This window comes from Hemiscyllium ocellatum, chromosome 32 (assembly GCF_020745735.1).
Source record: "Hemiscyllium ocellatum isolate sHemOce1 chromosome 32, sHemOce1.pat.X.cur, whole genome shotgun sequence".
Classification (NCBI taxonomy): Eukaryota; Metazoa; Chordata; class Chondrichthyes; order Orectolobiformes; family Hemiscylliidae; genus Hemiscyllium; species Hemiscyllium ocellatum.
The window spans coordinates 52,069,150-52,085,554 of record NC_083432.1 but is presented as its reverse complement, the minus strand read 5'-3'; the positions used below and the strand labels follow the sequence as shown (position 1 = coordinate 52,085,554).

Sequence of the window (16,405 nt, the reverse complement as noted above, 5' to 3'; positions counted from 1 at the left end):
ACCAACGAACTGCCATACCTAGATGTCACAGTAGAGTCAACTGACAATGGGGAACTTCATAACCGGCGTTTATAGGAAAACAACACATACAGAACAAATATTGAACTACAGAAGCAATCGTCCCAACATCCATAAGCAAAGCTGCATCAGAATGTTATTTCAACCAGCCACCACACACTGTAGCACAGAGGAACTACACAGAGCGGAGAAAAATCACCTATACAGTGTATTCAAAAAGAATGGGTACCCAATGAACACAGTCTGCTGATTTTTCAGCAACAAACTCAAACAAGCAGACAAAACGCGTCCAGAGACCCTAGCCATTTTCTCCTACATCAAAGACATCTCGCTAATGCCTGCCAGACTACCCAGACCCCTTGGCATCATGGTAGCCCACAAACCCACCAACACACTAAAACAGCAGTTAATGGACTTGAAAGATCCTATACAAACAACAAGCAAAACTAGTGTCATTTACAAAATACCAAGCAAGAACTGTAACAAACGCTACATTGGACGAACAGGCAGAAAACTAGCCAGCAGGATGCATGAACATCAACTAGCCACAAAACGACATGACTCTCTCTGACTAGTATCCTTATATACAGATGAGGAAGGACACTACTTTGATTGGGATAACACATACATCCTAGGACAAGCCAAACAGAGAGACGCACGAGAATTCCTAGAAGCATGGCAGAGAAAAGGAACAGGAAATGACATCACCAACCCAAAGAAACCCAATCATATAAATAGAAAGCAGAAACATCAGCAATGCTTCATCCGGAGGCTCACCGAAGACATTACCTAGTATGGTGATGAAAAGTCTGAAAATGAATCTTCCAGCTCAGCGAACAAACCTACATCCAGCAGGTGCTTTATCAGAGAGTGGTAAGGAGGTGAAATGTCCTGCCTGCCAATGTAGTTACAGTCTTTGGATAAGCATATGGATGATGATGGGATAGTGTAGGGGGATGGGCTTAGATTAGTTCACAGGTCGGTGCAACATCAACGGCCGAAGGGCCTGTTCTCTGTTGTATTGTTCTATGTTCCCAAACTGGCATCATGTCCTTATGGCACCATGCTAGTTATATTTTTGCAACTCACCATAGGCAGAAGTAATTGCCAAAGCCTGGGACTCCTGGCACCAGTGCAGTACTTAAAACAGTTGTATACTGGCTCAGGCTGTCAGTCCAGAGCTGTTCAACACAGGTCCTGTCATTTGCACTAGACCTGTTCAACAAAGGAAAGTTGGCACTCCATTTTGCAGAGAGGAATCTGGAATTTCTGATAGATAGGATGCTGCAGATGATGGCCATTCTCAGACTTGTTGAATGACCAATCCCATACATTATTCATAATCAAGTGTCAGCATTGGTTTATAGCCTAAACAAAAGCTTACGCAATTTCTTAACAATACAGTAATTTTATTAGAGCAAAATTAAACAACAAAATGGTTTAATTGGTCTGTGCTATACACCCAAAAACCTTTGTTTTCCGTTCCATTCACTCTAAATACAGACAAATAAACAAATACAGTAAAGGGATAAATGAAAGAAAATAACAAAACTGGCCAGATTAGTTCAGTGGTTTTCACAATGTGAGGTGCCACAGGCATTTAATTTGGTTTCTTGGTTGATTTTCTGAAGATAGCAATCAGGGTCCCTTTATAGCTCACTCAGATCAAGGCAATAATCTTTACAATTTAGTATTCTATTTTCTGAGCTTCCTAATCCTGCTCATCAGAGGTTAGGAAAGGAGTTTTCAAATCTTCATGCTGTAGCATCAACAGTTATATCCTTTTCACAGAAACCACCATCCAAAACCCAGTAGAAACATTGACCACTCCCTGACAGACTAATTGTCTCACCCATGAAGTCTTAGTTACCATTCAACATCAGCCATCTGCTTGAGTAAATGGTCTCTTCCACACTTGCTGGAACTAATTCTCAGGTACCGACCTTGTTAATAGCCAACTTCTACTACTTGTTTAAACATAATATTCATTCCAGTGATAACATGTCTGAAGATTGTTTGGAACCAACCTGCAATCAACTTCTTGGCCTGCCCTCACAAATAGACAAAAGCTTGTTTGCTCTCTTGTCTTTTTTAACACAAGTTGTTACCTACACTCTAAACATCATCTTTAAATCACAGTTCACAGTTCCAAACCAAAATTGATAAAAGACTAATTTAAGAATAATTCAGAATCAGTGAGGGCTCTAATAATGGCCATTTGTTTGATGCACTTGAATGAGTTTGACGTGTATTCTGCTGGCATGTGGTGCAGTTATGAGATTTTCATCATATGGTGCCAAACAGTAACATATCCTCCACCTTGACTGATCACTGCTGATAACTATGAGAAGCTGCCTGAGTTTGTGTCAGCGCTAAAATGCAAGTCAAGACTGAAGTCAATGAGCCAGTAAGCTCTGACTGAGGAGTGTAGCACAAAAAGGCAAGGCAAGACAAGACAGGGATGTTGTGAGTGTCCAAGCAAGTGCAAAATGAAAGAGCACAAAGAGAACAAACAAGGATCCTTGTGATGCAGCCTGGTACAATCTATGATATGGCTTCCTTTCTTTACTTACAAACGTCCTTGTAGCAGTATTGCACTGAGATGTGCTAGTGTACTGCAGCGTTCATTAACACAATGTTGGTAAGAGGTACTTTGCATGGTTGACAGGACTGTGTTTGTCATTAGTGTTTTCAGTGCCCAAGACGATACCAGGTAGTCCATCCTATTTTGTTCATGTCTTTAGACTTTGTGGACAAACAGGAGGCTGGAAGAACAAAGCAAGCCAGGCAGTAACAGGAGGTGGAGAAGTCAATGTTTCGGGTGTAACCCTTCTTCAGGACTTTGAAACAATTTTCAACAACTGGGTGGCATTCAAAGCAATTTCATAGGCAGTAAAGAGTCAAGATGTATACATAATGACTTGATTGATGACTGCTGACAACCATGATAACCTTTCTGGCTTTGTATGTGTGTGAAAAGGAAAATCTGTGAGAGGAAGGATATTATTAATTTGGAGAGGGTTCAGAAAAGATTTACCAGGATGTTGCCATGACAAGATGGTTTGAGTTATAAGGAGAGGCTGGATAGGCTGGGACTTCTTTCACTTGAGTGTTGAAGGTTGAGGGGTGACCTTAGATGTTTATTAAGTCATGAGGGGCATAAAGAAGGTGAAGAGCAAATGTCTTTCCCTCAGGATGAGGGAGTTCAAAACTAGGGGGCATATTTTAAGGTGAGAGGAGAAAAATTTAAAAGGGGCAATGGTTTCTCACACACAGTAGTTTGAATGTGGAATGAACTGCCAGAGGAAGTCGTAGATGCAGATACAGTTACAACATTTAAATGACAATTGGACAGCTACATGATTGGGAAAGGTTTGGAGGGTTTAATTTAGTTTGGGAAACTTGATTGTCATGGATGTGTTGGACCGAAGAGTCTGTTTCAGTGCTGTATGACTCCGTGATGCATTGCTGTTGGCCTGGAGGCACATAGATGCCAGACCAGATAAGGATGACATGTTTTCTTCCCTGAGGACATTAGCGACCCAGATGGGTTTGTATGGTAATATACAATGATTACATGATTGCTGTTAGTCTATCTTTTATTTCCAGATTTTTATTGAATTCATGCTATTTAGGAACTAAGACCAGAAATAAGCCATTTGGCCTCTTAAGCTTGCTCCGTCATTCAGTGAGATTATGTCTGATCTGATTGTAACATCAATTTTATGTTCCTGCATACCTGAAATATTCAAATTTCATAATCTTATATGTCCTTAGTCCGGTGATATTGCCACCACCACCCTGACCTGTGATCCTATAAAAGCAGTAATAAAAATTCAAAACATTGATAGTTATGCCAAAAAAAAGGCTGATATAGGAAATGTTGTTGTCTAATTAAAATCATAGAATCCTAGAAGTATGGAAACGGACCATTTGGCCCATCGCATCCACACTGACTATCTGATGATCATTCCACTCAGACCTACTCCGTCCCTGCATTTCCCTTGGCTAACCCACATTGCCTGCACATTCCTAGACACTGTGGGATAATTTAGACAGTCAATCTGTCTAACCTGCACATCTTTGGACTGTGGGAGGAAACTGGAGCACCTGGAGGAAACCCATGCAGAATGTGCAAACTGAGAGTAGCCTGAGGCTGGAATCAAACCCGTGTCCCTGGCACTGTGAGGCAACAGTGCTAATCAATGAGCTACCATGCCTCCCTAATCAGATTGGTTTCTCTGAGGTTGGGATGATTTGGCAAGAGTATTATACCTCACCTATGCTACGCTAAACATTGGAAAATTTGATAGGAATGTGGAAGAGTCCAGTTTCACAGGAGTGACAACATTATTATACATTTATTTTCAAAATATGCATCAAATGGTATATCATTTAATTCTCAAATAAGAGTCCCAGAGTAATGTTCTGGGGATGTGGGTTTGAATTGCACCGTGGCAAATGGTTGCTTTTGGATTCAATGAAAATTTGTTATTAAATCTCAGCCTCATGGCAATTTTGTAACCGTTGTTGATTGTTATAAATATTTGTCTGGTTCACTAATGACTGACAGGGAAATGACTCTGCCATCCTTTCATAGTTTGGTCTGGGATGTGACACTAGACCTTTGGAAATGTGGGTGACTTTTAATTACATTAGTTCTAGGACAGTAGGAACTTGCAATAAATGTTGGCCCAGCCAGCAATTCCCAAAAGACCAGAAGAAATAGGACAGGAGCCGACTGTTCAGGCCTTGAGCCTGTTCTGCCTTTCAATAGGATCGTGGCTAATCCAACATTCTCCATGTCCATTTTCCTTTCCTTTGCCTGTAGTCCTTGATTTCCCTGCTAAAATATACGTAAGGTCTCTGACCCACATCTTTCTGTAATAAGGAGTACCAAAGATTCCCAACCATCCAAGAGAAGAAGTTCATAGAGTTATAGAGTCCTGCAGCATGGAGACAGTCTATTTGGCCCAAACTGGTCCATGCTGACCAAAATGTCCATCTGTGCTAACCTCATTTTCTTGCACTTGGCACATATCTGTCTAATTCTTTCCTGTCCATGTATTTGTCCAAATGCCTTTAGATGTTGTTTGTGTATCTGCCTCAATCACTTCCGCTGGCAGCTCATTGCATATGCGGACCACCCTCTGTATAAAAGAAGTTGCCCCTCGGATTCCTTTTTTATTCTTTACCCTCTAAACTTAAACTGATACCTTCTAGTCTTGATTCCCCACTTCTCGGAAAAAGACTGAGTGCGTTGACCCTATCCATGCCTTTCATGATCTAATACACCTCTATAAGCGCCCCATTCAGTCTCCTATGCTCTAAAGGGAAAAGTTTCAGCTTGTCCAAATTCTCTCTATAACTTAGACCATTGGATCCAGGCAACATCTTTGTAAATTTCTTCTGCACTCTTGCCAGTTTAATAACATCCCTCCTATAATGAGGCAACTAAAATTGAATACAGTACTCCAATTCCACCTTACCAACGTCCTGTACAACTGCAACATAACTTCCCAACTTCTATACTCTGTGCCTTGACTGATGAAGGCCAGTGTGCCAAAAGCTACCTTCACTGCCCTATCTACCTGTGACTCCACTTTCAGAGAATTGTGAACCAGAACTCCAAGATCACGCTGTTCCACTACATGCCTTAATTAAGGCCCTATCATTCACCAGGAAACTTCTACTTTGAATTAACTTTCCAAAATGCAAAACCTCACACTTATCTATATTAAAGTCCATTTGCCATTTCTCAGTTCACCTCCCCAGCTATTTAAGGTGCTGGGGATCAGAGCTTAAAAATTTGTTGCAGGAAAAGCGCAGCAGGTCAGATATCTTAGCCTGCTTGGCACACCCTCCTCATTCCTGAAGAAGAGCTTATGCCCAAAACGTTGATTCTCCTTCTCCTTTGATGCTGCCTAACCTGCTGCGCTTTTCCAGTAACACATTTTTAACCTTCCTCACTGTCCATGATACCACCTATTTTAGTATCATCGGCAAACTTACTAATCATGCTTTGTACATCCTCATCCAAATCAATTATAGAGATAACAAACAGTAATGGGTCCACCACTGAACACTGGGGCACTCCACTAATCACAGGCCTCCAATACGACAAGCATCCTTCCACTATTACCCTCTGCCTCCTGCCATCAAGCCAATTTTGTATCTATTTTGCCAGCTCGCTCTGGATTCTGTGCGATCTAACCTTCTGGAGCAGCCGACCATGTGGAAACTTATCAAAGGCCTTACTAACATCCATATAGACTATGTCTACTGCCCTGCTGTCATCAGTCTTTCTGGTTACTTCATCAAATAACTCTTAACACATTTATGAGACATGATCTCCCATTCCAAGCCATGCTGACTGCTTTTAATCAAACCCTGTTTTTCCAAATGCATGAATGTCTTATCCCTCAGTAAGAGGCATGGTAGCTCAGTGGTTAACACTGCTGCCTCAGAGGACCAGAGGCCCATGTTCGATTCCAGTCTTGAGTGATTGTCTGTGTGGAGTTTGCACATTCTCCCCATGTCTGCGTGGATTTCTTCCGGGTGCTCTGGTTTCCTCCCACAGTCCAAAGATGTGCAGGTTTGGTGAATTGGCCATGCTAAATTGCCTATTGTGAGCAGGGTTGTGTAGGCTATGTGCATTAGTCAGGAGAAATGTAGAGTAACAGGGTAGGGGAATGGATCTTGGTGAGATACTCTTCAAAAGGTCACTGTGGATTTGTTGGGCCAATGACCTGATTCCACACTGTAGAGATTCTAAAAAAAAATTCCAACTTTATCCACCAAAGATGTTAAGCTGACTGGCCTATTGTTCCCAGGCTTTTCTTTGCAGCCCTTGAATAATGGCACAACATTTGCTACACTTCAGTCTTCCAGGACCTCACCCATGGCTAATGATGATGCAAAAATATCAGTCAGGGTCCCTGCAATTTCTTCTCTAGCCTTTAGCTGTGTTCTTGGACATATCTGGTCAGGACCAGGATATTTATACACCTTCATGCATTCTAATGCATCCAACGTCTCTACTGTGATATGGACTATTCCTAAGATATCACCACTAACTTCCCCAAGTTTCCAAGTCTTCTTGTCTTTCTCATGGTAAACACAGAGGAGAAGTATTCATTGAGAACCTCACCCATCTCCTGCCGTTCTACACATACATCTTCACTTTAAACCTGCAGGGGCTCTATTCGCTCTCTAGTTATTCTTTATCTTTTAATATACTTAAAGTACCTCTTTAGATTCACCCTAATCTTATGAGCCAAAGCCCCCCTTTCACCCTCCTGATTTCCTCCTTTAGTAAACTCCTGTTATCTCTGTATACCTCCCAGGATTTCCTTGATCCCAGCTGCCTATACCTGAGCCACGCCTATTTGTTTTCTGGTCAAAGCCTCAATGTCTCTTGACATCCAGGGTTCCCTATTCCTGCCAACCTTCTCCTTCACCCTCACAGGAACATGTAGAGCTTGAGCTATAGCTGCCTCACTTTTAAAGGCCTCCCATTTGCTGGAGGTCCCTTTGCCTGCAAACAAACTACTCCAGTTAACTCCTCCAAGCTCCTATCTAATTCCATCAAAATTCATCTTGCTCCAATTTAGAGCTTAAACCTGTGGACTAGTTTTGTCCGTCTCCATAACTATTTTAAAATTAGTAAAACTATGGTCACTGGTCTTAAAGTGCTCACCCACTGTCACATCCGCCACCTGCCCTACCTTTTTTCTCAAAAGGAGGTCGAGTTTTGCCCCTTCCGGAGTAGGGCCTTCTATATACTGCTTGAGAAAATGTTCCTGAATGCAGTTAACAAATTCCACCCCATCTAAGCCCTTAATGCTCTGGCAGTCCCAGTCTCTGTTAGGAAAATTAAAATCCCCTACTATGACAACCCTGTTGGTCATGCAAGTCTCCCTGCATTTTGTTTCCTCTAATTCCCATTGACTATTTGGGAGCCTATGGTACAATCCCAATAACATTGCCATCCCCTTCTTATTTCTTAGCCCCACCCACAAAGCCTCACTAGATGACCCTGCAGTCATAGAACATAGAAAAATACAGCGCAGTACAGGCCCTTCGGCCCTCGATGTTGCGCCGACCAAAGCCTACCTAACCTACACTAGCCCAATAACCTCCATATGCTTATCTAATGCCCGCTTAAATGACAATAAAGAGGGAGAGTCCACCACTGCTACTGGCAGGGCATTCCATGAACTCACAACCCGCTGAGTAAAGAATCTACCCCTAACATCTGTCCTATACCTACCACCCCTTAGTTTAAAGCTGTGTCCCCTAGTAACAGCTGACTCCATTAGCAGAAAAAGGTTCTCACTGTCAACCCTATCTAAACCCCTAATCATCTTGTACACCTCTATCAAATCTCCCCTAAACCTTCTTTTCTCCAATGAGAACAACCCCAAGTGCCTCAGCCTTTCCTCATACGATCTTCCTACCATGCCAGGCAACATCCTAGTAAACCTCCTCTGCACTCGTTCCAATGCCTCCACGTCCTTCCTATAGTATGGCGACCAAAACTGCACACAATACTCCAGATGAGGCCGCACCAGAGTCTTATACAACTGCAACATGACCTCAGGACTCCGGAACTCAATTGCTCTACCAATAAAGCCCAGTACACCATATGCCTTCTTCACAGCACTATTTATCTGGGTGACAACTTTCAGAGATCTGTGTACATGGACACCAAGATCCCTCTGCTCATCCACACTACCCAGTAGCCTACCATTAGCCCAGTAATCCATCTTCTTGTTACTCCTACCAAAGTGAATGACTTCACACTTAGCTACATTGAACTCCATTTGCCACCTTTCTGCCCAGCTCTGCAACTTATCTATATCCCGCTGTAACCTGCTACATCCTTCTTCACTGTCCACAACTCCACCGACTTTCGTGTCATCCGCAAACTTGCTCACCCAGCTCTCAAGCCCCTCCTCTAGGTCATTTATAAAAATGACAAACAGCAATGGTCCCAAAACAGATCTTTGTGGAACACCGCTAGTAACTGCACTCCAAGATGAACCTATACCATCAACTACTACCCTCTGTCTCCTTCCAGCCAGCCAATTCCTAATCCAAACCTCTAATGCACCCTCAATGCCATACCTCCATAGTTTTTGCATTAGCCTACCATGCGGTAACTTATCGAACCCCTTGCTAAAATCCATATACACCACATCTACTGCTTTACCCTCGTCCACTTCCTTGGTCACCTTCTCAAAGAACTCAATAAGGTTTGTGAGGCACGACCTGCCCTTCACAAAACCATGCTGACTATCCTTGATCACATTATTCTTATCCAGATGTTCATAAATCCTATCCCTTACAATTCTCTCTAAGACTTTGCCCACAACAGAAGTGAGACTCACTGGCCTGTAGTTACTCGGGCTATCCCTACTCCCCTTCTTGAATAAGGGGACCACATTCGCTATCCTCCAGTCTTCTGGCACTATTCCCGTAGACAATGACGACATAAAAATCAAGGCCAATGGCTCCGCTATCTCCTCCCTAGCTTCCCAGAGGATCCAAGGATAAATGCCATCAGGCCCAGGGGACTTATCTATTTTCATCCTTTCCAGTATTCCCCAGACCTCTTCCCTACATACCTGAAGGCCATTCATTCTATCTCTGATTACTGCTGTGATACTTGCTTTAATCAAAACTGAACTCCCCCTCCTCTCCTTCCACCACCTCTGTGCCACCTAAAACACCTGTACCCTGGCATATTAAGCTGCCAGTCCTAGCCGTCCCTTAGCTATGTTTCTGTAATGACTATAATATCCCAGTTCCATGTACCTATCCACACCCTGAGTTCATCGGCCTTACCTATCAGCCCTCTTGCATTGAAATAAATACATTTTAATCCAACAGGCTTTCCTTGCTCCCTGTCATGTTCCAGCCTGACCTGTCTCTTCAATGTACTATTTCTGATTACTATATCTCCTTTGAGCCTTGCACATGCCTCCCTGCTATTGAGGATCCCACCCCCAGTCTGCCAATCTATTTTAAATCCTCCCTTGCAACACTAGCAAGCCTTGCAACCAAGATATTAGTTCCCCTCCAGTTCAGGTACAACGCATCCCTCTTGAACAGGTCACCACTACCCCAGAAAAGATCTCAGTGATCTAAAAATCTGAATCCCTGCCTTCTGCACCAATTCTCTGCAACTCTTGTTCTTACCCTCCTGAGCACATGGCACTGGAGGTAATCTGGAAATTATCACCATCAAGGTCGTGGATTTTAACTTTTTACCTAGCTCTCTCTAAACATTCTGCAGGACCCCATCCCTATCTTAAACCTTTGTCATTTGTGCCAACGTGCACATTGACTACTGGCTTCTCACCCTCCCCCTTCCTCTTCATCTCAGTTTTAATTTGGTGCCACTTTATTCCTTTTTATTATTTGTTTGTAGGATGTGGCTTCACTGGCCAGCCAGCATTTATTGCCTGTCACTTGTCGCCCATGAGAAACTGTTGGTGAACTGCTTTCTTGAAACACTGTAGGTTGCCTCTCAATACCATTAGGGAAGAAATTCCAGGATTTTGACTAGGCACCACTGAAGGAAAGGAAATCTCTTTCCAAGTCAGGATGGTGATCAGCATAGGAGCTTGCAGGTGCTGGTGTTCCTGTGGATCAGCCGCTGTTTCCTTCTTTGTGGAAGTGGTTGTGGGTTTGGAAGGTGCACTTCTAGTGAACTTTACCAGTGCGTCCTGTAGGTAGCATGCACGGTAGAGGGAATAAGTATTTGTGGATATGGTACCAATCAAGCAGGCCTTTTTTTCCTGGATGGGTGTTAATCTCCTTGAATGTTGTTGGACCTGCATTCATCCAGGCAAGTGGGGAGTATTCCATCACACTCCTGACTTGTGCCTTGTACTTGGTGGACAGGCTTTAGGGAGTCAGGAGGTGAGTTACTCTCTGTAGGATTACCAGCTTCAGATCTGCTCTTGTAGTCACTGTGTTTATGTGATGAGTCCAGTTGAATTTCTGACCAATGGTAACTGCCAGGAGCCTACCAGGGGGAAGGCAATTCTGGATCTGGTGTTGTGCAACAAACTGGATTTGATCAGGGACCTCAAAGTCAAGGAGCCATTAGGAGGTAGTGACCACAATATGATCAGGTTTAATCTGCAATTTGAGAGGGAGAAGGGAGAATCGGAAGTGTCAGTATTGCAGTTGAACAAAGGGAACTATGGAGCTATGAGGGAGGAACGGGCCTAAGTTCAATGGTACAATACCCCAGCAGGGATGGCAGTGGAACAATAATGGCAGGTATTTCTGGATACAATGCAGAAGGTGCAGGATCAGTTCATTCCAAAGAGGAAGAAAGATCCTTAGGGGAGGCAGGGGCGGCCGTGGCTGACGAGGGAAGTTAAGGACTGTATAAAGATAAAAGAGAAGTATAACATAGCAAAGATGGGCGGGAAGCCAGAGGACTGGGAAACTTTTGAAGAACAACAGAGGATAACTAAAAAGGCAATAAGCAGAGGAAAAAAATGAGGTACAAAGGCAAACTGGCCAAAAATATAAAAGAGACTAGTAAAAGCCTTTTTTATGTATATGAAAAGAAAAAAAAGATTAAGACTAAAATTGGGCCCTTGAAAACAGAAATGGGTGAATTTATTATGGGGAACAAGGAAATGGTAGAAGAGTTGAATAGGTACTTTGGATCTGTCTTCATTGGGGAAGACACAAGCAATCTCCCAGATGTAATACTGGCTGAAGGACCTAGGGTAATGCATCAATTGAATGGAATTTATATTAGACAGGAAATGTTGTTGGATAGACTGTTAGGTCAGAAGGCTGATAAATTCCCAGGACCTGATGGTCTGCATCCTAGGTTACTTATGGAGGTGGCTCTAGGAATCGTAAACATATTGGTAATCATTTTCCAATGTTCTACAGATTCAGGATCAGTTCCTGCGGATTGGAGAGTGGCAAATCCCACTTTTCAAGAAAGGAAGGAGAGGGAAAACAGGGAAGTATAGACTGGTTAGCCTAACGTCAGTGGTGGGAAAGATGCTGGAGTCAATTATAAAAGATGAAATTGCGACTCATTTGGATAGCAGTAACCGGATAGATCAGAGTCAGCATGAATTTACAAAGGAGAAATCGTGCTTGACTAATCTTCTGGATTCTTTTGAGGATGTAACTATAAATATAGACAAGGGAAAGCCAGTAGATGTAGTGTATCTGGACTTTCAGAAATTCTTTGATAAAGTCCCACATAGGAGATTAGTGAGCAAAATTAGGGCACATGGTATTGGAGGCAAAATACTGACTTGGATTGAAAATTACCTGGCTGACAGGGACAAAGAGTAGTGTCCCTTTCGGAATGGCAGGCGGAGACCAGTGGGGTACCACAAGGTTTGATGCTGGGGCTGCAGCTATTTTACAATATACATTAATGGTATAGATGAATGTATTAAAAGTAACATTAGCAAATTTGGTGATTACACAAAGTTGGGTGGCAGGATGAAATGTGAGGAGGATGTTATGAGAAAACAGGGTGACTTGAACAGGCTAGGTGAGTGGATAGATGCATAGCAGATGCAGTTTAATGTGGATAAATGTGTGGTTATCCACTTTGGTGGCAAGATCAGGAAGGCATGTTGCTATCTAAATGGAGTCAAGTTAGATAAAGGGAAAGTACAACGAGATCTAGGTGTTCTTGTACCTCAGTAAATGAAAATAAGCATGCAGGTACAGCAGGCAGTGAAGACAACTAATGGCATGCTGGCCTTCATAACCAGAGGAATTGAGTATAGGAGCAAAGAGGTCCTTCTGCAGCTGTACAAGGCCCTGGTGAGACTGTACTTCGAGTATTGAGTGCAGTTTTGGTCTCCAAATTTGAGGACGGACATTCTGACTATTGAGGGAGTGCAGCGTAAGTTCATGAGATCAATTCCCAGAATGGCAGGACTATCATTTGTTGAAAGATTGGAGCAATTGGACTTGTATACACTTGAGTTTAGAAGGATGAGAGGGGATCTGATTCAAGTGTATAAGGTTATTAAAGGATTGGACACTCTAGAGGCGTCAAGGCAGGAACAGAATACTGACGATGGGTGATCAGCCATGATCATAATGAATAGTGGTGCTGGCTAGAAGGGCCGAATGGCCTACTCCTCCACCTATTGTCTATTGTCTATTAATGTTGATAGTGGGGGATTCAGTGATATAAAGGTAACACCTTTTATATCAAGGCACAGTGACTAGATTGTCTCTCATTGGAGATGGTCATTGCTGGTATTTTTGTGGTGCAAATATTACTTGTCAGCCCAAGCTTGGATATTGTCCAGATCTTGTTGCTGCTTGTAGGTTTGCTCACTGAACTAGAAGGTTTGTTTTCAGATGTTTCATACTAGGTAACATCAGTGACCCTCCGGATGAAGCACTGGTAGTATAAGCCCGCTTTCTATTTATGTGTTTAGGGTTCCTAGGGTTGGTGACGTAATTTCCTGTGGTGACGTCATTTCCTGTTATTTTTCTCAGAGGATGGTAAATGGGGTCCAAGTTAATGTGTTTGTTGATAGAGTTCCAGTTGGAATGCCATGCTTCTAGGAATTCTTGTGTGTGTTTCTGTTTGGCTTGTCCCAGGATGAATGTGTTGTCCCAGTCGAGTGGTGTCCTTCCTCATCCGTATGTAACAGTACTAAGGAGAGTGGGTCATGTCTTTTTGTAGCTTAAGGAACTCCTGAAAAGATGTCTCAAGAGCTTGAATGACTTACCTCCAACAACTGCTGTTATCTTCCTATATGCCAGAAATGACTCCAACCTATGGAGAGTTTGTCCCCAATATACATTGATCCAGTTTTGTTAGGGCTCCTTGATGCAATACTTGTTCGAATGTGACCTTAATGTCAAGGACTGTCACTCTCACCTTACCTCTGGAATTTAGATCTTTTGTCCATGTTTGACCTCACTATAACCTTGGTTCAGGAGCTGAGTTGCTCTGGAGGAATCCAAACTGGATGTGAGTCAGAGGTTATTCCTGAACAAGCTTGGTAGTACTGTCGATGACAGTTTGATGTTACTGATGATCGAGAATAGATTGATCAGGCAACAATTTGTTTGAGTTGGATTTGTCATGCTTTTTGTGTACATGACATGCCTGTGGAATTTTCCACATTTTCGGGTAGATTCCAGTTTTGTAATTGTACTGGAAGAGCTTGACTAGGGGAGCAGCAAATTCTGGAGCACAGGTTTTCAGTACAATTGCTGGAATGTTGTCAGGACCCTTAGCCTTGCAATATCCTGTGCCTCTAACCGTTTCAAAGATTTCTGAAACAATGCCGTCTGGTCCTAGACTCTCCCATGAGGGAAAACATCTCAGCATTTAACTCATCAAGCTCCTTAAGCATTCATATAAATAGTTCTGGGATAACGCGCATTTCAGTAGCACAATTTGGCTATAACATCACTGAAGAATGAGGGAACGGTATTTTCGAGAATGCTTACTTCCATTGGCAATAGTGCAGTTCCAGCAGGGATCAGTTTGCGTGCATCATTCTGCGCATACACCAGTGTCTGTGCTGTTCTCTGCATGTGTAACGTCATTGCTGGTCATCGTGCTGTTCCACACTTATGCCAACGTCAGCTGCCGACAGGGTGGCTTTCTGTGCAGAGAGCAACTTCCTTAGATTTTTAAAACAAAAATATTGTGTTACATTTATTTTTGTTTCATTAATAAATATGATTTCGACCTTCGTTCAGGCTGTGCTATACTTTTGAGTGATAATGAGTGATATTTTTTGCTGGTCTGCTCCTAACCCCATTTTTCCCATTGGCCCCATTATTTATTTTAAGTGATTTTCTATTAAATGGGTTTTTTGCTGGAACACAATTACAGCATAATACGAGAACTACCTGTATATGTTTCAATGAGATCATCTCCAGTCAGTGAAGTCCCAATCTGAATTAGTATTTGCTCAATGACAATCCCTCCATACCAGGAATCATACCAGTGAACCTCATTTGAACTGCCTCCAACTAGATGATACATTTTCTTGAATAAGAGGGCTGTGGAGGGCAGGTCAATGAGTATTCTTAAAACAGAGGTAGGTAAATTCTTGATTGCCAAAGGAATCAAAATTTATGAGGTGAAAGTGAGAAATGGGGTTGTAAACCGTATTAGCCATGATTGAATGGTGAAGCAAATTCAATGGGCCGAATGGCATAATTTCTGCTCCTACATTGTATGGTCTTATGGTGTAAAAACTGCACACAGCACTGCAAATGTGGTCTCACTCCCACCTTGCTGTGTGGTAGCTTTCTGTGTTTGCCCACATCCCATGAATGAATTTTCAAAAATATTAAAATAAATTTTAATTAATTTTATTTACATGTTTTCAGAAAAATCTCAAAATTGCACCAGCTCCTTATGTGATTGGACTCACTGGATGCATGGGTAGTGGAAAGACATCAGTTAGGCAGTATTTGCAGAAAATGGGAGCCACTACCATTGATGCTGATCAACTGGGACATGAGACTTACAAACCAGGAGGAGCTGCTTACCACAGGATCATTCAGAATTTTGGACAAGGTATATTTAACTTTGATTTCTTCTAGCAAAGCATCAAACACTGCTTCTGTAAGCTAAGAAATTTCTCAATATCAGAATCAACTATATATGGGATTGAATCATTATATTTTTCAACAATTATACAGAGCACAGCCTTTTATCATTTACCACAGTTGCTGACAACATAGCAGCATTCAGGACTCTTGCATTTTGTAAGATGTATCAATCTGAATGTGTCCCTAAAGATGCCATTACATTTCCTGATGGTGGTTATGACCCATTTATTACAAACCTAAATGGCAGCAGCATCATTTCCTCTAATTTTCTTTCCTGCTGCATGAGTCTCCAAGTTCCTTGTGCAACAGCGACTTTCAGAGCAAGTGCAGCCACTCTGCTTAGGGAGAATATTGGGCAGAAGCCATTGTGATAATGGGGTACCTTTTTGTTTGTCTGGTATCTTCCAATTCCTAATGACATAATAACCTATAAATCAGGAACAGGAATCAGTCACTTGGTCCCTCCAGACTGCTCACCATTCAAGAAAATTATAGCAGATCTGATTGTGGCATTAGCTCTACTTTTCTTGTAGCCACCGACCACCCGTCATCTCCAATGCTTTCTGAGGCAGAGTGTTTCCAAGTCTTAGAACCCTCTGAGAGAAAAAAAGAGTCGCTTATGTCTGTTTCCTGAATAGTTGACTGCTAATTTTAAAGGAGAAAGTGAGGACTGCAAATGCTGGAGATCAGAGCTGAAAATGTGTTGCTCGAAAAGCGCAGCAGGTCAGGCAGCATCCAAGGAGCAGGAGAATTGACGTTTCGGGCATGAGCGCTTCTTCATGAA

The 16,405-nt window shown here is 42.4% G+C and overlaps 1 protein-coding gene across 2 annotated transcripts in view; it reads left to right on the top strand.

The window, feature by feature from the left end:
* The window catches only part of coasy (CoA synthase), a 95,448-nt gene that overhangs the window by 31,224 nt on the left and 47,819 nt on the right, over positions 1-16,405 (top strand). For both annotated transcript variants that reach the window (XM_060848818.1, XM_060848819.1), the window contains exon 5: positions 15,397-15,586. In XM_060848818.1, coding sequence (XP_060704801.1) covers positions 15,397-15,586 — 190 coding nt within the window. The remainder of the gene's footprint in view (positions 1-15,396; positions 15,587-16,405) is intronic.